The sequence below is a fragment of the Natator depressus genome, chromosome 3 (genome assembly GCF_965152275.1).
Source record: "Natator depressus isolate rNatDep1 chromosome 3, rNatDep2.hap1, whole genome shotgun sequence".
In the NCBI taxonomy this organism is placed as follows: Eukaryota; Metazoa; Chordata; order Testudines; family Cheloniidae; genus Natator; species Natator depressus.
This window is the reverse complement of record NC_134236.1, coordinates 3694397-3719477: the sequence shown is the minus strand read 5'-3', so window position 1 is coordinate 3719477 and position 25081 is coordinate 3694397. Positions and strand designations below refer to the sequence as shown.

Sequence of the window (25081 nt, the reverse complement as noted above, 5' to 3'; positions counted from 1 at the left end):
TGTCTCATTTGGGAACAGAAGTAAAACTGAGCTTCTGACCGCTTGTTGTTAAGAAAGATCCATGGGACTTTTTGGTCTGTTTTGTTTACTGCAGTAATGGATGTTAACTATTATTATTTAGTATTTCTATTATTGTACTACCAAGGAGTCTCAGTTATAGACTTTGCCTCCATTGTGCTTGGCGCTGTACAAACCCAGAGAGTCCTTGCCACAAAGAGCTAGAGCTGGCTGACATTTTTCATCTGAAGCTTTTTGTCAAAAAAAACCCCAGATTTTTGAAAATCTGAATATTTTGCAAGTTCATGTCAAATTTGCCAAATTGCTTTAGTCAGGAAAAAACAAAAACACCCCCCCCCAAAAAAATTTTAAATGAAAATATTTTGTTCTGACACGTTCTGAGATTTTTCAATTCAAAATGACTTTTCATTGTGAAATTTACATGTTTTACTTAAAAAAATTAAAAAGCTGAAAGCTTGAAAATGAAACAAACTGTTTTGTTTGATCCAAAATAATAATTTAAAAAAATTTTTGGTTCATTAAAAAAATTTTTTTAAATTTTTCGGAATGGCCAGCGAATTGAAAAATCAGTTTTATTCACTCAGATCTAGCATCATCCCCAAAGTCTTGGACAAATTCCAGCTTATATTTTGCCTGCATAAACCTCCTCATACAATGTTAGCTGATCTTCACTTCCTGTCCTAAACGGTGACTGTGTGCTGTTATTCAGTCGCTGTGCTTTACCCCAGAGCTGGCTGCATTTCAGGGCTGCTATGTTTCTGTGTTTTCTAGCAGGCTCTGGGCTGAAAGGTATTTGTGGAAATAGAATGTGTCGTTCCTGTACCTGCCCTTCTCCGCATCTCACTGCCCGTTTCGTCTCTCTCCAGCAACTCCGGCAGCAGGAAGCGGCTGCAGCAGAAGCTGAGGAGAAGGAGGAACTGGAGATTGCAGAGGGTAAATTTTTGAAAGCCAGCTACCAGAGCGATGCAGAGATCGATAAAACCGGGCTCAGTGCTAAGATCTCTCTCCGCGTTCGGAAAGTTCAGACCAAAATCAGAGCCTCTGCTAAATTCTGTACCTCTGGCTCCAAGCTTGCAGTCTGGGGTCTCACCACGTATTTCAGTGAGACCAAACCTGACACATGTCGTCTTGCGATGACGGATCACGGCACAGATGTCTGTCAGACCCAGCCTGCCTGGCTTAGATGTGACATGGCAGGGAGACAATGCGGTCTAGTGGTTAGCGTCTAGTCTGAGTCATTGCCTTGCTGTGTGGCCTTGGGAGAGCCACTTAGTCTCTCTGCCCATCCCTTCCTCCCAGGGGTCCTCTGGCTGGTGTGCGGGAAGCGCTCGGAGATCTTTGGCTCTATAGAAGTGGAAAGTATTATTCTTAACAATAAGCCAGCGTGCCAGGCTTTCCCAGCCTGTCCAGCCCCCACCCCCAGGACAGCCATACCGGAAGCAGGATGGCCACACACGCTGGTGTGATGTCATTGCCTTCAGGGAGGCTGTGGGCAACTCACAGGATAGCGTAGCTCAGGGACTAGCCTACAGCAGTGCCTGCCCTGCCAGGCTGCCCTGAGACATGGGCGTGCGGGTCTCTAGTGCATGCCACCTGTGGATCTCCAAGTACGTCACACCCCCGAAGGTGTCCGCCCTAACACTGCCCTGGGGAGATGTCACGATCCCTGTTTCACAAATGGGTAAACTGAGGCACGGGGCGATTAAGTGACTTTCCCAAGATCACACGGTGAGTCTGTGGATGATGCCAGGAACAGAACCAGGAGCCCTTATGCCCAGTCCTGTGCTTTTCCCACTAGGCATTGCTGATCACATCAGTTGCACCCCAGCCATCCCCCTCCCCATAGCATTAAGAACCAGCTGGGTGGATCTGGCCCCTCCAGGAGTCGAGCCCTATGGGATCTCACTCACAACTCGGGTGAGGAGCCCAGGGTGATTGTGATCCCTGCAATTGCTGCTCCAGCTGACTGGTCACACCTATTTGCTAGGTTATTTAATAATATGAAGGTTCTGAGGTTAAGTAACCTGCTGCGAAAGGCAGGCCCCGTCCATGTGTTGCCGAAGGATTAATTCAGACTAGCAGGAGGAACTAATGCAGCCCACGCTGGCTACGAATGTCCATGGCCGTGTCCAACTGGCCAAGGACGGTCCGGGCTGTGCAGCAAACGGTCGGTACGTCGGGAATCCATCAGGCTGAGGAGGGGGCTCCGGGAATGGGGTATAGGGACTCTCACCTCTGAGTTCTGGGCCCCGGTCTGTTCCCCTTGGAGGACTGATGTTTGGGGTGACTGGGTGTCTCTTAGCAGTCCCCTTAGAGGGTCTGATCCACTCTCCCTTACTCACGGAACTAATCCCCGCTGGCTTCGTAGGGCTCCAGGGCGGGCCCATAGATGGTACCGCTTAGCTCCCCGCTGGCTGGCTCATCACGCTGCGGGCAGGGTGGCTGGTGAGGAGGAAGCTTGCTGTGCTGCTCCCTCTCTACCTGTTCCCTGGGGAGGAAGCCTGCAGTCATGGGGCCGTCAGCCCTACACCTCTCACCGTGTGGGGCCAGACCCTCAGCTGCTGGGAGTCAGTATAGCTCCGCTGGCCCCTGTGGGCTGATTTGCACCGGCTGTGGATCTGGCCCGTTGCCGTCAGTGGTGATACACTGTTTGCACCTGCTGGGGATGTGGCCTGTTGCATCCGGTGCGATTCAGCTACCACGTGGTCTCTGCCCGTGGCCGACATCTGGGTGAGCGAGGGCCTGGGTGTACCTAGGTGCTGGTCATTGGCGTACCAGGGTGCGTGGAATCAGCAGCCAGTCAGGACGAGGGGCCTGGTCTCAGCTCACTCCCTGGGCTCTGCACCATGAGAAGCACCAGGTTGCTCCCTGCAGAACCCCTGGGGCTCAGCCCTGGCTCCCAGTCTCTTCACCCCAGTCGCGAGGTCACTCTGGCTGCTCTTGGCATGGTGTCTCTGGCCTCCCTCCCCTGTCTTTGCCAGCCATTCCCAAGCGGAGCCTGGCCACGGTCAGCTTCCGCCCCGCATGCTCTACCCTCCCTCTTTCATACTGCGCATTTGTCTGTCCCAGTCTGTCTGGTCTCATCTGCACGGCAAAGAAGCCATGAAAGTTGGCAAGACGGAGACAGCAAAGGAAAAGGAAACCGCCAAAGACTTTGGGCTGGGGCTGGGGCTGGGGGAACCTTAGATCTTGGGAAAGAGTGTCCACAGGTCCCTTTTGAACAAACCTCTGTTGGCTGCTTGGGTAACACACTTGTTCAGTGTGTGTCGTGGCTGCTCTGCATAGCGAGTAACAGCCTACTACTGCTGCCACCTAATGGGATTGCTCCTTTAGCTCCAGTGGTCAAGCTCTGTGCTGTGGGCTGAAGATCTAGGCTTCAGACCTGCTGACATCCCATGCTGGGGTTTGTTCCCCATGCTGCAAGGCATCATGGGTGCTGGGCATGGAGACTTACTCTGCTCAAGGGCAGTGGGATGGCAAGACCTATTGCGGTAAATAAGGTGCCCTCGATATTTTTCTTTCAACTGAGACTTAAAACTCCATTCTCCTCTCATTTGTTCCAGTGTAGCAATGGTGACTTCCAGGGAGTTGCCCCTGGATCTCACCCATGTGAGAAGGGAATCCAGCCCTTAGTGAGAGCTCCTGAGACCAAAAGGACGTTTAACCACTGGTCCGTCAGCAAATGGGACGTTATGTCCCTGGGCGAGGTTGTGCTGACTGACTTGCTGGGGTGGGGGTTGCCCATGTGAACCATAAGCTGTAGGTTTAGCCATTGGCTGTCAGCTTTCATGCCCGCCATGGTTGAGTGTCCTGTGTTCATCCCACCCCCCACTCCCATCTCCACCTCCTACCCCCCCCATCTCTCCCCTTGGACTCAGAAATCAAACTTGATGACTCTCCTATGAAAGGCTCCAAGGGCCAGGCAAAGACCAAGGAGAAGGTCAAGGCGCCCAAAGAGGACAAGAAGAAGAAGCAGCAACAGCCACCTGAGGCTCCTGAGAAGAAGAACAAACAGAAGATTGACGAGCTGAAGGTGAGTGCCAGCCGCTCAGGGGCTAGAGTGGGTGCCAGATCCCAGCCTGGGGAGGGGCTGGTGGCCCATGGGCTCAGCCATTTGTCCTGGAAGCGTTACACCTGGTAAGGTGCAAAGTAATGCACACTGGGAAAAATAATCCCAACTCTACAGACACAATGATGGGTTCTAAATTAGCTGTTACCACCTGAGAAAGGGATCTTGGAGTCACCATCGATAGTTCCATGAAAACTTCTGCTCAATACTCAGCAGCGGTCAGAAAGGTTAACAGAAGGTTAGGAACTGTTAGGAAAGGGATAGAAAAAAAAAAGGCAGACACTCTATAAACCCACAGTGCTCCCAGACCTTGAATACTGAGTGCCGTTCTAGAAAGGATATAGCAGAACTGGAAAGGTTCGGAGAAGGGCCACAAAGATGATCAAGGGTACGGAACGGCTTTCCGACGAGGAGAGACTAAAAAGATTGAGGTCTGTTCCGCTTAGAAAAGTGACGACTAAGGGGGCATGTGATTGAGGGTATAAAATTGTGAGGGATGTGGCAAAGGTGACGAGAGAAGTGTGGTTTATGCTTTCCCACAATACAAAAACCAAGGATCACCTGACGAAATTAATGGGCAGCAGGTTTAAGCAAAGCAGACAAAGTTACTTTTTCCCCACAACACACAACTGACCTGTGGAACTCATTGTCATGGGATGTTGTGAAGGCCAAAAGTATAACTGGTCGCAAGAAAGAACTAGATAAGCTCATGGAGGGCAGGTCCATCGATGGCTATTAGCCAAGATGGTCAGGGACGCAACCCCAAGCTTGGGGCAACACTAAACCTCTGACTGAAGCTGGAAGTACAAGACAGGGGTGGATCACTCCATAAATGGTGTTCTGTACGCTCCCCATGGAGCTCTGGTACGGGCCACTGTTGGAGACAGGACACCTGGCTAGATGGACCATGGTCTGACCCAGTCTGGCCATTCTTATGTTCTTAGTACTGGAAGGGGCTCAGATAATGTGGGGAGGAGGAGAAAAGAACCCAGATAGAACAGAGCCCTGTGGTCATTGCCATTAGCGTTTCTCTCGTTATTTGTGCGGTCATGGGGAAACCAAGGTTAGTTTCAACACAGGATGTTTCTCGGGGCTCTGCCATGCCTAGCAGTGAGATGCGCTACACTGCGGCACAGTCTCCCAAGGGAATGGAGACAAACTACCTCACTTGCTCCAGTTACAAGGGGACTGGATAAAGCCCCGGGAAAGGTCCTGCAGGAAGCAGACCTGCATTGGCTACGGGAGGAGCTGGGCCGTAATCTGGCTTTTCCTTCTCTGCTTTCTGCGGCCACGTCTGGCCTTGCAGTTCCCTGGGAAGCTCGGGAGTGGCTCAGTGAGTCATCCCACACGTTGTTGCTGTTGGTTGGGAATTACTAGCATTAGGTGCCCAATCCCCAACGGCATTTAATGGGACGTGGCAGCCCACTGCCCTAGGGCGTTCTGGGCTCCCAGTCTGGGTTGCTGCTGTTGGCATGGGGAATGTGCGCCCCACGACTTTCCGTGCCTCCTTCCTAGGTCTACAACAAAGAACTGGAAATGGAGTTTGACAGCTTCGAAGACTGGCTGCACACATTCAGCCTCTTCCGGGGGAAGATCGGGGACAATGACGAAACCACGACGGAGGAAGAGCGGATAGTGGGCAGGTTCAAGGTGAGTCTGGCCCAGCCGGGAAACCCTCCTGCAGGCAGGGAAATGGATCAGATACAATAGAAATCAATTCACAGGGACCCCAACCGAACCCGGCTATGGTGCCTTCAACCCTGTTCCCTTGGCATGTTAGCCCGTTAGACCAAGTAAGCTCCTCTGGGCTGAGACAGATCAGTACACAGATGGGAGACCTCCAGCGGATGTATCAGCAGGACTATTCTGGGCTCAGAGCTGCTTCTGGAGAGTGCAGGGGTGGAAACACGCAGCCTGCCCTGCCCACCTTGGGCTAACCCTCCCTTGGTCACAACCTGCCTCAGTCAGTCAGTGATGTGTCTCTTTAATTCCTGCAGTATCCACATGGGCTGGCGGCCACATAAAGCCAGTGCCCAGTCCCAGAGTGTATCCCTCAGCAAATCCTTCCCTTCCCCAGGCTTCGCAGATTATGGGCCCGTCTTGTGACTCCTCCATTGGTCTGTTCTCGACTCAGACAGGTAGCCCTGTTGACGCCAATGGGGCTATTAGCTTGTGCAAGACTCACTCGAGCGAGGAAAGGTTTAGGAGATTGGCCACCCACAAAGGTATTTCACACGGGTATTGAATCACAGCCCGTTACAAGCAGGGTTGGTTGGGAAATGGGTTTTCTGTCCTGCCAAAAGTGGTAAGATTTGTTGGGGAGGGGGAGAGGAACTCATCCCCAGTTGGGAGGAAACAACAAATATTTATTGCAAACCGAAGTTCTGACAAAAAGTGTGTGTCTGGCCAATGGAAATGTTTTGATCTGATGTGTTCAAAATGTTTCATTTTGATATTGGCCCTTTTACATTTTTTTTTTCAAATCAAACTCAATTTTGATACAAAAACATCAAAACTTTTTGTTCTGCAAATATTAAAACGAGACATTTCTGATGGAAAACGATTTCCACAAACGTTTTCCAACCAGTTCCAGTGGCAATTTTCATAATTGCTGCCATGAACTTCCATCAGAAGAAACTGGCCGGCAGTTGCCCACCCTGTCTCATATTGTAAGTTCAGGGACATGGAAAGCAGCAGATCCTGTGGTGTCTCCTGGATTCTCTGGCCCATCAGTAGATGTTCTCCTCTCCTTCCATTGCTTTAGGTTTCATGGAGCTCTCCCTTGGCGCTTTCACCTGCAGATGCTGAGACTCGGCTTACACTTAAAAGTTATGTCGACATAGCTACCTTGTTCAAGGGTGTGAAAAAACCACACCCTGACCTACGTTGCTATGCCAACCTAACCCCCAGAATAAACGCAGCTAGGTCAACGGAAGAGACAGCCTTAGACAGTCCAGCCATCCTGCAGACTTCATTCACTTGGATTTCGTTTTCCTCATTCTGATTCCATAAAACAGGGATACTTGCAAGTTCGGTGAAGCTTCAAAATTTGACCTACCTTGTCACCGTCATAGCTAGAGGCAGGCTACTGGCCGGATTTTCAGTAGTTCAGTGTATCGGCCATTCCCGCGGCCCTCACCCCCGGCCAATCAGACTGTGGGCTGTTTTCACAGGACTCACCATCCTTGATGCTATTTTCTCATTTGTTCTCTGAACCCACCTCAGCTTAACTCAGGTGTGTGATGTCTGGAGCTGAGGGCGCCATGGCTCTGGGTTCACCCCGGGATAAAGGCAATCAGAATGTGGCCCGGAGGGGTGCTTGGTCCTCAGGCTGAATCCCACTTGGAATGTGTTTTTCCTTGCACCAGGGTTCCATGTGTGTTTACAAAGTGCCGCTTCCCGACGACATCACCAAGGAGGCAGGATATGACCCCAACTTCGGCATGTTCCAGGGCATTCCAAACAATGACCCCATCAATGTGCTGGTCCGAGTGTACATCGTGAGGGTGAGTGTAACCTGCCGGACAGCGTGGGCTGCATGGTCCAGTCCATGGATGTGTTAAAATCAATGGTTTTAACCTATTCAAGGAGGAGCGAGTGGGTAAGAAGGGAGGAGGAGGGGCGCTCTGTGTCAAAAATGGTATTCCCTGTTTCCAAGTCACTGCCAGCATGTATGAAGATGATATTGAACGCTTAAGGATCAATCTTAACCTATTTATCATTGTGGGGCACATATGCAGCCCACAAAGTGTTAACTGGGCCACAGGTTGAGACCCACAGTGCCCCCCACAAACCCCTTTGTTCAGCACCCTCCGCCCAGAGATGACCCCCCCCCAGAGTGGGACCAGGAGTGGAGAGCGGGGTGTGGGGTGTGGGGCAGAGACCACACGGCAGGGCAGCCAGGAGGCCGGGGCCCGCGGCCTTTGGCACACAGCTGAGCTAAATAACTTAACTCCAAGAGTTTTAAAAGAGTTGGCTGAGGAATGCGTTGGGCCATTTGAGTTGATTTTCAATAAGTCTTGGAGCACTGGGGAAGTTCCAGAAGACTTGAAGAAAGCTAATGTACCAATTTTTTAAAAGGGTAAATGGGATGACCTACGTAGTTATAGGCCAGTCAGCCTGACATTGATCCCAGGCAAGATAATGGAACAGCTGGATCTGGGACTTGATTAATAAAGAACTAAAGGAGGATAATGTAATTAATGCCAATCACCATGGTTTTATGGAATATAGATCATAGAATCATAGAAGAATAGGGTTGGAAGAGACCTCAGGAGGTCGTCTAGTCCAACCCCCTGATCAAAGCAGGACCAACCCCAACTAAATCATCCCAGCCAGGGCTATGTCAAGTCAGGCCTTAAAAACCTCTAAGGAAGGAAATTCCACCCCCTCCCTAGGGAACCCATTCCAGTGCTTCACCACCCTCCTAGTGAAATAGTGTTTCCTAATATCCAACCTAGACCTCCCCCACTGCAACTTGAGACCATTGCTCCTTGTTCTGTCATCTGCCACTATTGAGAACAGCTAAGAGCCATCCTCTTTGGAACCTCCTTCAGGTACTGCTATCAAATCCCCCCTCACTCTTCTCTTCTGTAGACTAAATGAGCCCAGTTCCCTCAGCCTCTCCTGGTAAGTCATGTGCCCTAGCCCCCTGATAATTTTCGTTGCCCTCCGCTGGACTCTCTCCAATTTGTTCACATCATGGAGCGGGTGTGTGTCTAGTGGGGTCCCCATGTGACAGTGCCCACGGTTGTGGGGCACCTCACCACCACCTGCTTGTAAACATGAGGCAGCCTTGTCTGTGAATCAGCTCCCTGAATCCACCAGCCGCTGGCAACACAAGCCCTGCTCTCCAGGCCTCTGCAAGTCTCACTGTCTCTGTGCACATGCCAACCCCTGGCCCGCTCTGAGCGTTCCCTGTCATGTCCAGCACCCTCTCCACTGACCACTCACAGAATTAGCAGGGCTGCCATCCCCAAAGGAACAGGACAGGACAGCTTGAAAGATTCAGCTCAGCCAGCACGCTGCTGAACACCACCGCTCTGAGATATTTTGATAGTGATACAAGAATAAATTTATTACCAAAGACTAGAGATTTGGGAGGCAGTGAGGGAGGATATTGGAAACAAAGAGTTACATCGCAAACAAAAGCACAACACACTTTCTAGAGACTAAACTACCAGCTTAACCTCCTGTCTAAAGAAGTTTCTCTAACCCAAAGTCCCCTGCAGCCAAGGTTGGCTGAGATCCGTTTTTCATGAATGTAAACACACTGTCTGTTTCCTTCCTAGGTGCAGGATGAGGGTGGGGGTCTTCTTTGCCTCCTCAGCGTACCCCCAAATTTCATTGTCTTTCCTCACAGACAGGATAACCACCTGTGACTTGTTTTGCCTGTGTGCTGCTTTCCCTGTTGACCTCACATCTCTTTGTTAAAATTTGACTTTGTATGTAAAATGAGCATCCGTTGGGTTAGCTTATGCTACTTCATTTACATCCCAACAAAGAAATACACATTTCTTACTTCGTGTCTTATGCAAAACCTGTTCTTCGTCTTTGCTGGTGACTAATACCTTGATGCAGACTTTAAAACATATTTCCAGTATATATTCAAATTCCTTACATAGTATCTCTGTATACATCTGTAAATGATGATGAGGACAGGTCTGTTCTGCTCTGGATCACTTGGTAAGATGGGCACAAACAAACAATGTGTTTTAATAGGGCTAAATGTAAATGTATCCATCTAGAAACAAAGAATGAGGCCGTACTTACAGGATGAAAGCAGTGACTCGGAAAAAGATTTGGGGGAGGGGGATCGAATCAGCTGAAGCTGAGCTCCCAGTGTGACACAGGGGCCAGAAGAGCTAATGTGATCCTGGGATGTATAAACAGGGAATCTCAAGTAGGAGCAAAGAGGTTCTTTTACCTCTGTATGTGGCTCTGGTGTGACCGCTGCTGGAATCCTGTGTCCAGGTCTGTGCCCAAAGTTCAAGAAGGATGTTGATAGATTAGAGAGGGTTCAGAGAAGAGCCATGAGAATGATTAAAGGATTAGAAACCTGCCCTACAGTGATAGACTCAAAGAGCTTAATCCCCGGGGAACAAATATCTGACAATGGGCTCTTCAGTCTAGCAGAGAAAGGTCTAACACTATTCCAGGGCTGGAAGTTGAAGCTAGACAAATTCAGACTGGAAATAAGATGTACATTTTTAACACGGTGGATAATTAACCATTGGAACAATTTCCCAAGGGCCGTGGTGGATTTGCCATCACTGAACATTTTAAAATCAAGACTGGCTGTTTTGTGTAAAGTTCTGCTCTAGTTCAAACAGGAATTGTTTGGGGGAAGGTCTGTGCTATTCAGGAGGTCAGACTAGATGATCACTTCGGTCCCTTCTGCCCTTGGAATCTATGAATCGAAGAGAGCGTGGTCGTATTGTGAGGGGAAAGAGCCAGAAGAGAGCGAGAGGTTACGAAGAAGAGGAGGGTGGGGATGAGGCTGGGTGTGAGGGAGCTCAGGAGATGAGCTGGGATGGGCTCACTGGGGCAAGTGGAGGTGTTATAGGAGGAGAATGGATGAGGAACTTCTGCACCTATGCTGGGAGGAGGCTGTGAGAGTTGTAGGAGAACCCTGGAGTCAACGAATGAAATGAATAGGCAGCAGATTTAAACCAAACAGAAGGAAGTATTTCTTCACACAGCGCACGGTCGGCCTGTGGAACTCATTGCCAAGGGATGTTGTGAAGGCCAAAAGTATCACTGGGTTCAAAAAAGATGGTTTAGACACAACAAATCCTGCCTCTTGGTGGGAGGTTAGACTAGGTGACCCTTGCGGTCCCTTCTAACCCTATGCCCTATGATTCTAAGAATTAGATCAGTTCCTGGAGGACCGGTCCAATGGATATTAGCCAAGATGGTCGGGGATGCAACCCCATGCTCTGGGTGTCCCTAGCCTCTGACGACCAGAGGGAGAATACTGGGCTAGATGGACCATTGGGCTGACCCAGTTACGTTCTTCCGAGGGGCGGAGGGAAGTGAAGTTGCAGTTTGTCAGTTTTCTCTTGGAGGAAACGGAGGGAGGGGAGGTTTGAACAGCAAGAGACTTGCAGCCACGCTGCAGAAAGCAAACGCGTGGCTGGTGTGGGCCACGTGTGGCCAGGGAAACCCCCAGGGGACAAGGTGTGTCGCATGTCTTCCTCACAGGCCACCGACCTGCACCCAGCCGACATCAACGGGAAAGCGGATCCCTATATCGCCATCAAGCTGGGCAAGACAGACATCAAAGACAAGGAGAACTACATCTCCAAGCAGCTGAACCCCATCTTCGGGAAGTAAGGCGCTGCGGTGTTACTGTGGGCGTTACTGAGACCGCCGGGCGAGGGCTAGTTCAGACGCACAGTGGGAGCCTGAAGAAGGCAAGCAGGGTCAGGAAGAGAGCCCAGGGCTCCTGAGCGCTAGCCCAGGGCTCTAGGCACTGGCCCATCCCCCTCAGAGCAGCGGGACAAAGGCAGGCTCCCTGTCTCCATTTTGTCCACGCCGGGTTTACAATGGTGCCAGTGGCACCGGGCCCACACTCAGAAGGGGCACCAGTGCCCAGACTGTGTCCCCACCCCCACTCAGCCTCTCCGCCCCCTCTCCACCTCCCCTCCCCCGGCTCGCTCCTCTCCTCCCCGCCTCACCCCCCCGCTCACTGATTGCTCCTCTCCGCCCCCTCCGTGCCTTGCCCCCTGCTCACTCCACTCCACCCTTCCCCCGAACCCACTGCTCACTCCTCTCTGCCCCCTCCCCAAGCAAGTGGTGGGTGGGGCCTTGGGGGGAAGAGGCTGAGCAGGGGCGGGGCCTCAGGGCAAAGTGCAGGCAGAATGGGGGCAGGGCCTCAAGGCAGAATGTGGGCGGAGCAGGGGCGGGGCCTTGGGGTGGAGTGCAGGCACAGTGGGGGCGGGGCCTCAGGGCAGAATGTGGGCGGAGCAGGGGCGGGGCCTTGGGGTGGAGTGCAGGCACAGTGGGGGCGGGGCCTCAGGGCAGAATGTGGGCGGAGCAGGGGCGGGGCCTTGGGGTGGAGTGCAGGCACAGTGGGGGCGGGGCCTCAGGGCAGAATGTGGGCGGAGCAGGGGCGGGGCCTCGGGGTGGAGTGCAGGCACAGTGGGGGCGGGGCCTCAGGGCAGAGTGGGGGCGGAGCAGGGGCGGGGCCTCGGGGTGGAGTGCGGGGCAGAGCCTCGGGGCAGAGCCGGCTGCGAGGTAAGCCAGGACCTTTGGCAAGGGGGGGCCTGCACCGAGGCCCAGGGGTAAATGCTCTTTCGTTCTCTCTCCTCCCCGTTCCCCAGGTCGTTCGACATTGAGGCCACCTTCCCCATGGAGTCCATGCTGACGGTGGCCGTGTACGACTGGGACCTGGTGGGTTCTGACGACCTGATCGGGGAGACCAAGATCGACCTGGAGAACCGATACTACAGCAAGCACCGGGCCACCTGCGGCATCTCACAGACCTACTCCACGTACGGAAACGCCTCCTGCCTCGGGCCCTGCCACCCCACTGCCCCGGCTGCGGGGGAATGAAACTGTCCCCAGGCAGACAGACAGCCCCGGGCCTATACCCCCCTCCCCCAGCCCAGCAGGGCAGGTGGAAACACACTGTGTGCTACTTACCCCCTGGCCCTGTCTGCTCCTGTGTGGGGCACCCCACGTGGAATAGCAGGAATGCAGGGCAGGACTCAGGGGCATCAGCAGAGGGTTCATAGGCGCCCAAAGAGGGGACACGTAAGGCCAGGACTGAGGGGCACTGGCAGAGCTTGGTGGGGAAGCCCAGGACTGGGGCAGCAGGGGGCTGTGGGTTGGGATTGGGGGGCACCGGCAGAGCTGTGTATGAGGGACCACAAGGGGCTACAGTTCAGGATTGAGGAGCGTTGGCAGATCCATGTGTGGGGAGCTCAGGGCTGGGAGAGCGGGGGACATTGGTTTGCACTGTCCCTTCCCATATGATTCCTGGCTTCAGCTGGTGCAATTCTGCCTTCCTCCCAGCCCCGGAGGAGCGGGGCAGGCCCCTTCTCCCTGGGCAAGCTGGAAGTGGTTGGATCCGCAGCGGCTCTCCCTGACCCCAGCCCTTCGTTCACAGCCACGGCTACAACATGTGGCGGGACCCCGGGAAGCCCACGCAGATCCTCTCCAAGCTGTGCAAAGAGGGCAAGGTGGACGGGCCCCACTACGGACCTGGAGGGCGGGTGAAAGTCGCCAACCGGGTCTTCACCGGCCCCAGGGAGATGGAGGATGAAAACGGTAATGGGACCGAGGGCACGGCACTCCCCCAGCTGGGTTGGAGGGGTGGGTCGGACGGCTGCATCGTCCTGGCAGGCACCTGCACACGCCTCCACTCCTATGAGCACACACACACCCCAGGTCAGGCGAGGAGCGTGCCAGAAAATCGAGCGCCTGCTTTGCAATGGGGAGACGCAGGGTGGGGGTCGGCCTGGGCTGGCCGGGCAGGGGGTACTGGGAGGGGCCTGGTCACGCCCAAGAGGTGAGACAGCCCATGCTCCATGCCCCTACCCGTCGGGGGGTGGGCATTCTCCTGCCTCAGGCTGGCCGCGGACAGCGTGGCCCGGCTGCTTTACCTTGGCCCAGCCGGCCCGGCTCAGCGCTGGCTCTGCGCACGCAGGTCAGAAGAAGCAGACGGACGAGCACCTGGCCCTGGCGGTCCTGCGCCACTGGGAGGAGATCCCCCGGGTGGGCTGCAAGCTCGTCCCGGAGCACGTGGAGACGCGGCCGCTGCTGAATCCCGACAAGCCCGGCATCGAGCAGGTACTGCCCGCTCTCCTGGCATCGGGGTCACCGGCTCAGTGCCGGTGGGCGGGGCGGAGAGGTGAACGCAGCACCCTGTCTGGTCCTCGGGGAACGCCAGCCCTGTGGAGCCTCATGGGTTCCCATGTGCAAGGCAGATCCAAGGCCAAGCGGACGAGCCCCATCCCGTCCCCGCAGCTGTAGAATCCTGCAGGGGGAGCCCCTTCCCCCAAAAAATCACCCCGGGGGGAGCAATAACAGCAATGATCTCTGCCTGTCTGATTAGCTCCCCCCTCTTTCCATACCTCCCCAAGGCCCCTTTCTCTTATGTTCCCCAAGCCCACCGCTGTAGGGCTCTGGCTGCCTTCCTCATCCCCGGACCCTGTTCTCTACCCTCGTGCGCTGGTTCCCCCTCCATCTCCACCCTACATCCCCGTCTCGTGGCCACGCCCCTCCCACCGTACCCCATGTCCCCTCGGTACCTTGTCTATTGCCTCTCATCTGCTCCACGGGCAGGAGACACTCTGTGGGGGGATGGGGCTGCAGCTGAGCCCCCAAGCTGGCAAAGTTCTCTGCAAACACGGCCTGCCACGGCCTTGTCTCCATGCGACTGTCACCTTCAGGCTTGTGACTGCCAGGCGGGAGGGGAAGGAACCCCGTAAAGGGAGGGGAGGAGACAGCAGAGGGAGCTAACTGGGTCTTCCCCACATTGCAGGGCCGGCTGGAGATGTGGGTGGACATGTTCCCCATGGATATGCCGGCACCTGGCCCTGCCATCGATATTTCTCCCAGGAAGCCAAAGAGGTAACGAACCTGGGGGTAGCCTGGGATCAGCCCAGGCCCCACGTCGGTCACCCCTCAGGCTGTCGCTAACGGGAGGGCTGCAGGGCCCGCCTTGGGGCTCCTAACCAGCTCCTGGTTTGGGCTGAGATCTATAGGAAACCCTCAGCTGGATGGACCTGTCTTTCTTTCCCTCCCCTGCCCCGCAAGGAGCGATCCCTCCAGCCCATGCTCCTGGTCCCTTGATTTGGGAGGTGGCTGGGAGTTGGGGTGTGACGTCCTCCATCTCCTGCGCCCACTGTCTGCTCACAGAGAGGTGGTGCGCGGGGCCCCAGCCGGGCACCAAGGCAGAGTTAGCACCTGCAGGGCCTTGAGCTTCCACAGCCAGAGAGATAAGGGCCTGATCCGAAGCCCAGTGAAATCAATGAGGCTCCTTCTGCTGGCCCTGGGCTGGGTCTACCAAGGGAGCAGGAGAGCTAAGGACCAGGGCGTGATCCAGCTGCGGGAGGGGGGACAGAGCGGCTGGGCAGGGAGGGCGATGGAGGAACCGGTGATCAGCAGCACCCTGTGAACCAGCGCTGGGCCCTTTTCACCTTGGCGGGGGCAGGGAAGGCGTTCAACAGCTTCTAGCGCCAGAGCGCCTGCCGCCTGCCCGCCGCCGGGAAAGCTGAGCCGGGGCCCTGCCGTCTGTTCCCGATCGCACCTTGTGGCCAGGGCCAGACCTGAGCGGTGTGAAACACCCAGCAAAGCCCCCACTCTCTTTGTGCACGCGTGTGGGTGTGAATGTGCCCGGCCTGCACGTGAGACAGGGACTGCGGATCGAGCCAGACCAGCGTTTTAACAACCCGCGAGCCCCCGTCCATCAGCGACGAGGCTGCAGCCCCGGGGGCGTTGCAGCCCAGGGTGTGATGTGTATTATCATCAGCTGGTGTGGGTCAGCATCCCTGGCTGGGAACCATTGCAAGGAACCACCCCAGGTCACACCTGCCGGAGCCCTAAACTGTATTAATTATTATGTTACTCAGCAGCATGCTAGGGGCTTCGGACGGGCCCCTGCCCAAATGAGCCTACAGGAGTGGGGGCTCCCTAGGTATGAAACCCACAGCCCATGGGCTCTGGCTCCTCCCAGCTCCCCAGACCCCAGCTGGGCCAGGTGGCAGGGCTCTGCTGGAACATCTGGGCTGCCGGGCTGCTGGTTTGAGCATGGAGGGGAAATTCAGCTCCCATTGGGCCCTGGTGCAGCCCCAGGGACTTCAGCTGAATCACGTGGATGTGAATTTTGTGGGCCCAGGTGCCAGCAGCTGATGCAGCAACAGGCTGCCCTGCTCCAGCCCCAGAGCTGGGAGCAAGCTGCCCAAGCCCAGGAGTGGGCTGCCTGCCCAGGTCCCCCGGCCGGCAATCAGCAGGACGTCAGACTAGCTGATCCTAATGGTTCCTTCTGGTCTGAAACAGCCAGGAGGCCCAGGACTGGGCTGCCGCGAAGCTCACGGCTGAGCCCTCCTCTTGGGCCTGCACCGTGGCTCCCCCCAGGAGAGGGGTCTTGTCCCGGGGAGCCGATCCCAGCGCCCCACCGGGTCTGTGCCATTCTGCCCTGGATTTCCCCGCCGGCCTCGTCTCACCTCCTTGTCTCCCTTCCTCCCTGCCAGATATGAGCTTAGAGTGATAGTGTGGAACACAGATGAGGTAATCCTGGAGGACGATGATTTCTTCACTGGGGAGAAATCCAGTGACATTTTTGTCAGGGGGTAGGTACAGCGCGGCGAGCCGGCTCCTCCGTGCGCGTGAGCATCTCGCGGCGCTGCCGCCCCGCTCGGGGATCCCGCTGGCGCTTGGTCTGGGGGGCCGTGGGGGTGAATAACAGACATTCTGCTTCTTTGTTTTGCCTCTGTCTGTCCCCCCCCCCTTTGCCTTGTCTGCTCCGCGCCTGGTGTGGTCTGTCCCTGTGTCCCGCCCTGCCGGCCGCCTAGCTATGAGCTGCGGGTGGTGATCTGGAACACCGACAAGGTGCTGCTGGAGGATGATGCTTTCATGGCAGGAGAGAAGATGTCTGACATCTATGTCCGGGGGTAACGGCCAACACCTTGCCGCCCGGCCCCCTCCCCTGCGGGCTGTGCAGGGGGACACAATGTGTCCCGAGTGTCCCAGGTGTTCATCGCTGCCCCTCGGGAGCACCCCACCCAAACCCACAGCCTGAGGATCTGGGGGGGCTCAGCCAGGTCTGGCCCCTGGCTCCTCCCAAGCCCACTCAGCTTGAACTCCAGCACCGAGTTAACTCCAGTTCCAGACTCCGCTGGGTTCCTTGTCATGACCCGTCCCAGCAGCCGAGGGTGAATTCTGCTTCCAGGGCCTGTTCGTGCGACTCCCCACGCCGGCCTGGTGCCAGCACGGAGCCCGGACGACTCTGGTGCCCGGCTAGTGTCTGTGGCAACACTGCGTTCATTCCCCTCTGGGGCCCGATGAGGCACCGTTAGTTCCCGGTGGGATGCCTGACGATTTCAGTGGCCAGCTAGTTCTGCGTCTGGCGCCCAGTTAGAGCAGTTGCCATTACACGGTGAGCAGCTGCTGAGAGGGGCTCTCGCTGGTCTCGGCCACTCCGTGGGCACTCCCTGCGCTCAGTGTGGGCACTCCCTGCGCTCAGTGTGGGCGCTCCCTGCTGCCTGGCAATTTTTAAGTCAAGGTTGGATGTTTTTCTAAAGGAGACGCTGCAGGTAGGCTTCTCGGGACGTGCCCTGGCCTGTGTTATCCAGGCGGTCAGATGAGAGTATCACAGTGGCCCCTTGGGCTCTATGAATCTGCAAACCCGCCCTGCCCACAGCCACCTGGTGCCCCTCTGTGCCGAATGGGCAGTCCCCTGAAGCAAGAGTTGCTAACGATAACCTGCGGCTCCTCAGAGAGTCCCTCAGGCAGAGTGACATGGTCCCACACCCCAGGGGGTCTCCTCTCCGTGGGGGCAGAGGCGCACAGACACAGTGTGTGGGGACAGGGTAGCCGATGGTTGCACCAGTGTCCCCCAGGGCCGGGCTGTCGGCAGGTCCCAGCTCGCTGCCGAGTCTGTTTGCTGGCGGTGTTGCTGGAGGAACAGAGACGCGCGGACGCGTCCTTCTCTGCCCTGGCTGCGAGCCGCGTAGGCGCCCCCCCTTCTCCAGGAATGCTGCACAGCCCCACACATCTGCCCACCAGGAGACAATCACTCGTCCCCAGCTTACATGTTCCCTTCCTCAATCCCATTCCCCCTCCTCCTCGTCAGGTCCCCTTGGACCACCCGGGTTCTCCTGGGCTTGTGGACCCTGCTGGCCCTTCCAGAGAGTCCTTGGGTCCCTGCCCTTAGTGCTCTCCTGCTGAGCTCCACGCCATCTGCCCCCTTCGGCGGGTCCTCCAGCCCATTGCTGCAGTCGTTGCTCCCCTGTTTTGTGTGTGCCTCTCTGGGCCGCGGGCCGCAGCCAAGGTGCTGTCTCAGCAGCTCCTTGGCACGGGGGGGGGTGTGTGTGGTTGTCCCGTTGCTCCCCGTGACCAGCCCCATCCCCTTGCCCAACCGTCTGGTCCCTGCAGGTGGCTGAAGGGCCAGCAAGAGGACAAGCAGGACACGGACGTGCATTACCACTCGCTCACCGGCGAGGGCAACTTCAACTGGCGCTACGTCTTCCCCTTCGACTACCTGATGGCGGAGGAGAAGATTGTCATCTCCAAGAAGGAGTCCATGTTCTCCTGGGACGAGACTGAGTACAAGATCCCGGCTCGCCTCACCCTGCAAGTCTGGGACGCCGACCACTTCTCGGCTGACGACTTCCTCGGTGTGCAGTGAAGGGGGTCCGGCCCCGCGTTGGGGGGGGAGGGGTGACGCGCTGCCAGGCCTGGGCACGAGGCTGTGGTGGGGGCAGGGAGAGCCACCCAGCCGTGCAGCGCCAGGCCGCCGTCTGGGGATCCACTCCGCGCTGTCCACGGCCGGGCAGGCGAGGCTGGCGGGAGAGGATAGAGAGAAGGGGGGCAGCCCCAGGTGAGAACCTGGTGGGTCAGGGAGGGGGAAGCAGCCACCAAAGGAGATGCTGATCTATCAGGGCAGGGGAGACCCCCAGGAGCCCAGAGGAGATGGAGAGCAGGGGATGAGGTCCAAGGGACCAGCTGGCTCAAGCTCCCCTGGCACGTCCCATGAGGCTCTGGGTGTTGGCCCTGGAGCTGCAGCTGCCCCCCCGCCCCAGCGCCGTGCACCCGGCGGCAGTGCCAGCGGGCTGGGAACGCTGCTGTTCTTTCTCCCCGGCAGGGGCCATCGAGCTGGACCTGAACCGCTTCCCACGCGGGGCCAAGACGGCCAAGCAGTGCAGCATGGACATGGTGACGAACGAGGGCGACCTGCCCCTGGTCTCCATCTTCAAGCAGAAGAGGGTGAAGGGCTGGTGGCCCTTCGTGGCCAGGAATGAGAACGACGAGCTGGAGCTCACGGTGAGGATGCCGGGCAGCGGGTCACTGCTGAATGCAGCACCGCAGTGTGGGCCTGGCATCACTCACCACGAGGAAGGGCGCTGACAGGGCTGGGGGCGGGGAGCCCGGGACCAGGCCAGCGGGGGGCTTTGGGTCGGGATTCGGGGGTGCAGGCTGAGCTGGGGACGGGGAGCCCGGGACCAGGCCAGCGGGGGGCTGCGGGTCGGGACTGGGGGGCGCTGGCGAAGCTGGGGGCGGGGAGCCCGGGACCAGGCCAGCGGGGGGCTGCGGGTCGGGACTGGGGGGTGCTGGCAGGGCTGGGGGCGGGGAGGCCGGGACCAGGCCAGCGGGGGGCTGTGGGTCGGGACTGGGGGGCGCTGGCGGAGCTGGGGGTGGGGAGCCCGGGACCAGGCCAGCGGGGGGCTCCGGGTCGGGACTGGGGGGCGCTGGGGGCAGGGAGCCCGGGACCAGGCCAGCGGGGGGCCGCGGGTCGGGACTGGGGGGCGCTGGCAGGGCTGGGGGCGGGGAGCCCAGGACCAGGCCAGCGGGGGGCTGCGGGTCGGGATTGAGGGGCGCTGGCAGAGCTGGGGGTGGGGAGCCCGGGACCAGGCCAGCGGGGGGCTGTGGGTCAGGACTGGGGGGCGCTGGCGGAGCTGGGGCTGGGGAGCCCGGGACCAGGCCAGCGGGGGGCTGTGGGTCGGGACTGGGGGGCGCTGGCAGGGCTGGGGGCGGGGAGGCCGGGATCAGGCCAGCGGGGGGCTGTGGGTCGGGACTGGGGGGTGCTGGCGGAGCTGGGGGTGGGGAGCCCAGGACCAGGCCAGCGGGGGGCTCCGGGTCTGGACTGGGGGGCGCTGGGGGCAGGGAGCCCGGGACCAGGCCAGCGGGGGGCCGCGGGTCGGGACTGGGGGGCGCTGGCAGAGCTGGGGGCGGGGAGCCCAGGACCAGGCCAGCAGGGGGCTCCGGGTCTGGACTGGGGGGTGCTGGGGGCAGGGAGCCCGGGACCAGGCCAGCGGGGGGCCGCGGGTCGGGACTGGGGGGCGCTGGCAGAGCTGGGGGCGGGGAGCCTGGAACCAGGCCAGGGCGGGCTGCGGGTCGGGACTGGGGGGGCGCTGGTGGAGCTGGGGGCGGGGAGCCCGGGACCAGGCCAGCAGGGGGCCATGGGTCGGGACTGGGGGGCACTGGCCGAGCTGAGGGTGGGGAGCCTGGAACCAGGCCAGCGGGGGGCTGCGGGTCAGGACTGGGGGGCGCTGGGGGCGGGGAGCCCGGGACCAGGCCAGCGGGGGGCCGCGGGTCGGGACTGGGGGGCGCTGGCAGAGCTGGGGGCGGGGAGCCCAGGACCAGGCCAGCAGGGGGCTCCGGGTCTGGACTGGGGGGTGCTGGGGGCAGGGAGCCCGGGACCAGGCCAGCGGGGGGCCGCGGGTCGGGACTGGGGGGCGCTGGCAGAGCTGGGGGCGGGGAGCCTGGAACCAGGCCGGGGCGGGCTGCGGATCGGGACTGGGGGGCGCTGGTGGAGCTGGGGGCGGGGAGCCCGGGACCAGGCCAGCAGGGGGCCATGGGTCGGGACTGGGGGGCACTGGCCGAGCTGAGGGTGGGGAGCCTGGAACCAGGCCAGCGGGGGGCTGCGGGTCAGGACTGGGGGGCGCTGGCGGAGCTGGGGGCGGGGAGCCCGGGACCAGGCCAGCGGGGGGCCGCGGGTCGGGACTGGGGGGCGCTGGCGGAGCTGGGGGCGGGGAGCCCGGGACCAGGCCAGCGGGGGGCCGCGGGTCGGGACTGGGGGGCGCTGGCGGAGCTGGGGGCAGGGAGCCCGGGACCAGGCCAGCGGGGGGCCGCGGGTCGGGACTGGGGGGCGCTGGCAGGGCTGGGGGCGGGGAGCCCAGGACCAGGCCAGCGGGGGGCTGCGGGTCGGGATTGAGGGGCGCTGGCAGAGCTGGGGGTGGGGAGCCCGGGACCAGGCCAGCGGGGGGCTGTGGGTCAGGACTGGGGGGCGCTGGCGGAGCTGGGGCTGGGGAGCCCGGGACCAGGCCAGCGGGGGGCCGCGGGTCGGGACTGGGGGGCGCTGGCGGAGCTGGGGGCGGGGAGCCCGGGACCAGGCCAGCGGGGGGCCGCGGGTCAGGACTGGGGGGCGCTGGCGGAGCTGGGGGCGGGGAGCCCGGGACCAGGCCGGGGGGGGGGCTGTGGGTCGGGACTGGGGGGCGCTGGCGGAGCTGGGGGCGGGGAGCCCGGGACCAGGCCGGGGGGGGCTGCGGAGCTGGGGGCGGGGAGCCCGGGACCAGGCCAGCAGGGGCCTGTGGGTCGGGACTGGGGGGCGCTGGGGGGGCTGGGGCGGGGAGCCCGGGACCAGGCCAGCGGGGGCTGCAGGGCAGAAGCGCCGGGTGACTCTTTCCCGTCGGAGGTTGGGCTCTCCAGGGCTGGAGAAGTTTGGCTCCGTCTTTGAACCGTGCGGCTCTCGGGGCTGGGCGCTCTGCCCAGCCGGGTGTCAGGTGCAGGCGGAGCAGCCGCTCGGACGCTGCCGGTCCCAGCTGTGGCCAGGAGGCGCAGAGCCAGGGGAGCTGAGTGAGATCTGACCGAGCCAAAGGGAGCCCGAGCCGCACGGCCTGGCCCTGGGCACGCCCCTGGCTCTGTTCTCTGGCCCTGGTAGGTCCTGGGAGCGGTGAGCCCGCTTCTCAGCGTGGGGTGGTACGGTCACCCCCGCCAGCTCAGATGATGTGCCCTGGGGGCGGCTCTGCTGGGAGGATTCGGCACCTTTCCAGCTGTAGGCCCCAGGACGGCATCCCAGGCTGTGGGATGGTCCCCTGCCCCGGGCGGGTTCTCAGCCAGGGCCGTCCAGAGACTCTGTGCTTCCCCCAGGGCAAGGTGGAGGCCGAGCTGCACCTGCTGACAGCGGAGGAGGCCGAGAAATCCCCCGCGGGGCTGGCCCGCAACGAGCCCGACCCGCTGGAGAAACCCAAGTAAGTGACGAGGGGCGACCGGCAAACGTCACGCCTGAGCCTGCAGGGTCCTGGTGGGGGTGTAGGGTGAGGCTGAGGATGTGGGGCGGGCTGTGGGGATGAAGGCCGGGTGGAAAGGGGGGTTAGGTGTGTGGAGCTGATGCTACAGGGCAGGGAGGTGGTGGGGACACCCCATGATACGGGCTGTTTTCCCCCCCATACACGTCCAGTTCTCTGTGTCTGTCTGTCAACCTTTCTTTCCTGCCTTTCTTCACCTCCTCCCCATCACTCCGGCCGCCCCCTGCACCCCCCCAGCCGCCCCGACACCAGCTTCATCTGGTTCCTGAACCCCCTGAAGTCCATCCGTTACTTCATCTGGCACACGTACCGCTGGCTCCTCCTGAAACTCCTCCTCCTCCTCCTCGCGCTCCTCCTGGTCGGCCTCTTCCTCTACTCCATGCCGGGCTACCTGGTCAAGAAGCTTCTGGGGGCCTGAGGGCACCATTCCCTTTGTTCATGGTACTTCCCGCCCCGAACACCTGGGGCATGTTTGCTGGCTGAGATCACTGGAGGGGCCCGTGAGGCGCCGGGTGCGCGGGAGGGGACTACGGTGGGGCATAGTCGGGCTGCCAGGGGCCCTGGCCAGTCCCAGGAGGGGCAGGGAACAGATGCAACTCATTGGAGGCCGGCCAGCAGGAGGCCAGCCGGGTCTCCCGGGGCTGATGAGCGGCTGGGCTAAGGCACGGAGGGCGCAGTGGGGAATTGGGAACCACTTTCGAGCCGCGGGGCATAGCCGAGGGAGGCGGGAACTGGCCGGGGGCAGCAGGCAGAGGCGCAAAGACCTGGCGTGGGGAGAAGGCCCTTCCCCTACCCAGGGGCCTGGCTGGGTCTAACGCTGCTAACCCGGGCCGTGCGTCTCTTCCTCCCCGTCCCGTCCCGTCCCCCGCCTCCTGCTGCCGCGGCCCGTTGGCCAGCCGCCCCGACACCTCCTTCATCTGGTTCCTCAACCCGCTCAAGTCCGTCAAGTACCTGATCTGCACCCGCTACAAGTGGCTCATCATTAAGATCGTGCTGGCGCTGCTGCTCCTCATCATGGTGGGACTTTTCCTTTACTCCATGCCCGGCTACATGGTCAAGAAGCTGCTGGGGGCCTGAGGCCGCCGGGGCCCGGGGCCAGGCACCCGCTCGCCATGCGCAGCGGCCCGGCTGGGCTGGCGCCAGGGGGATGCCCGCAGCTCCGCCTTGCTTGCGTGTTCGCCTGCGCGGCTCCCTCTGGGGTCTGTCTCGCCTGAGGCCGGGGGAAGGAAGAGTTGAGCCTGGGGCACCGGGCTCCCTTCGCGCTTTCCCTGGGCGAAGCGTCGGCGAAGACAGGGCGGCCGAGCTGGCGCTCGGCTTCCACCCCCCACAGCGAAGAGCCTCTTAGCCCTGCCCCGGCTCTGGCTCCCAGAGCCCCAGGAGGCCGGTTGCACCCTCCCATGATCACGGCTGGCCTGGCAAGGAGGGGGGGACGTGTGGCTCTGGTTTGTTCCACACCCTCCTTCCTGCTCGGCCGCAGCCACCCTGGGGCGCCGGTGCCAGGGAGAACAGGGGCGTTGAATACCGAGCGGGCACAGCCTGAGGAGAGGAGTCATGGGACTCTCCAGAAAAGCAGCTCCCTCTGCTCCAGAGGGGCAGAGCCCCCCCACTTGCCCCAGGCGGGCTCTGAGGCTGCCCATGGCCAAGGCCCTGGCCATCCTGCCCCCCCGTGGGGGTGACATTCACCCCGGAGGCTGTGGAGAAAGCAGCAGCAGAGCCGAGGAAACGTGCCCAGGCCGTGAGGAGCGGCCAGCTCTCCAGGCTGCCTGCCCTCGCCGTGGGGGGTGGGTTGGACCCAGCCTGGGCCATTTTCCAGCCCCCCCGCCCCCAGCCGCTCCAGTTGGGCCGGTGCACGGCTTGCGTGGGAACCCCGTCAGTGCTGGCTGGAGGGCCACCCAGCCGGTCCTTGTTCTAGCGCGGCTGCCCAGTAACCGCAGCGGGACCTGTCGCCGCAGGGGATCCCGGGAGGGGCCCTGCTGGCCCCAAGCCCTGCTAACGCTTGGCCTGATGTGTTACAGCTGTTCCCCCCCCCTTCCCCCCGGCCCGCTCAGCCCTTCCCACCTGGGCACGAGAACGCGTGTGTCTGGTGTTCACTGATTTCTGGTCCTGGGGCTGAGCCAGCTCGCTGCTGGGACGAGAGCAGCCGGCCCGGGGCCATTTCGAGGTTGGGGGGGAGCCTCTTTCGTTTGTTTTTATGATGTTTGTGTTTTATCTGTCAATAAAAAAGAGGAAAGAAAATCGAAACGCCCCCGTTGTGGGCCTGGTGCTGGAGCGGGGGGCAGCCCAGGGCCCATGGCTAAGGCGCCGGTTGCCCTTTGGAGCGTGGCTTAGCCACTCACTGCATAGGCTTGGTGGCGGAAGGGTGGCCCCCAAATTCCAGCAACACAATTGCACCGTGCACCAGCGGGGGGGGGGGGGGGGGGAGGGGCAGCATGGCCTAGTGGTCAGGACAGGCCTGGGAGACAGGATCCTACTTCACGCTCCCTCCCCATGCTCAGATTGGTTGCCTCAATGGACCGGGGGGAGGGGAGGGGGGAAACGGGACCCCCTGCACAAGGTGCTGGTGGGGCTCACTCCCCCCCTTCCTTTCAGCACAGCAGCTCCATGGTTACCTGGCGGGCGCGGGGTTCAGTGAACAGCACATGACCCAGCCCTGAACCCTGGCCCCTGCAGCAGGCACTGGGCCCTGGCCCTGCCGACGAATGGGAACCGTTCGGGAGCAGGGCACTGGGCAGGCCCTGCCCCAGCTGGACTTGGGGGCTGGAGCTGGCTCAGCACCGGGCCCGGCTGCGTCTCCACCGCCTGCTGCAGCAGACTAGGGCCTGGGCGCCACTAACATGGCCGGGCGCCGTAGCGCCATCGTGCAGGGGTGTGGGGAAGACGCCAGCCCTGACTGATGTTTGTGCCAAGCTAAACCCCGGTGGAGCCAGCCCTAGGGTGAGAGACGCAGGCTTCCACGCGGGAAGTGGGTTACCTGTGGGGACCGGCGCCTGCCTCCTGTCAGCCTAGGTAGCGTCTACAC

At 60.1% G+C, this 25081-nt stretch overlaps 1 protein-coding gene across 8 annotated transcripts in view; it reads left to right on the top strand.

Annotated features, from left to right (window-relative positions):
* OTOF (otoferlin) overlaps positions 1-24074 on the top strand; it is a 216395-nt gene extending 192321 nt beyond the window's left edge. For 3 of the 8 annotated variants that reach the window (XM_074947328.1, XM_074947324.1, XM_074947332.1), the window contains 15 exons: positions 885-951; positions 3897-4051; positions 5603-5737; positions 7456-7593; positions 11291-11418; positions 12412-12582; positions 13200-13360; positions 13740-13882; positions 14577-14665; positions 16288-16386; positions 18191-18432; positions 18900-19078; positions 21905-22005; positions 22300-22503; positions 22959-23086. In XM_074947328.1, the coding sequence (XP_074803429.1) occupies positions 885-951; positions 3897-4051; positions 5603-5737; positions 7456-7593; positions 11291-11418; positions 12412-12582; positions 13200-13360; positions 13740-13882; positions 14577-14665; positions 16288-16386; positions 18191-18432; positions 18900-19078; positions 21905-22005; positions 22300-22480 (1989 nt within the window). In that variant the 3' untranslated portion in view covers positions 22481-22503; positions 22959-23086. Of the gene's footprint in view, positions 1-884; positions 952-3896; positions 4052-5602; positions 5738-7455; positions 7594-11290; positions 11419-12411; positions 12583-13199; positions 13361-13739; positions 13883-14576; positions 14666-16287; positions 16387-16608; positions 16708-18190; positions 18433-18899; positions 19079-21904; positions 22006-22299; positions 22504-22958 lie in introns of all 8 variants that reach the window. The other 5 variants (XM_074947329.1, XM_074947326.1, XM_074947325.1 and 2 more) reach the window with 4 other exon arrangements.
* Positions 24075-25081: the final 1007 nt, after the last annotated feature.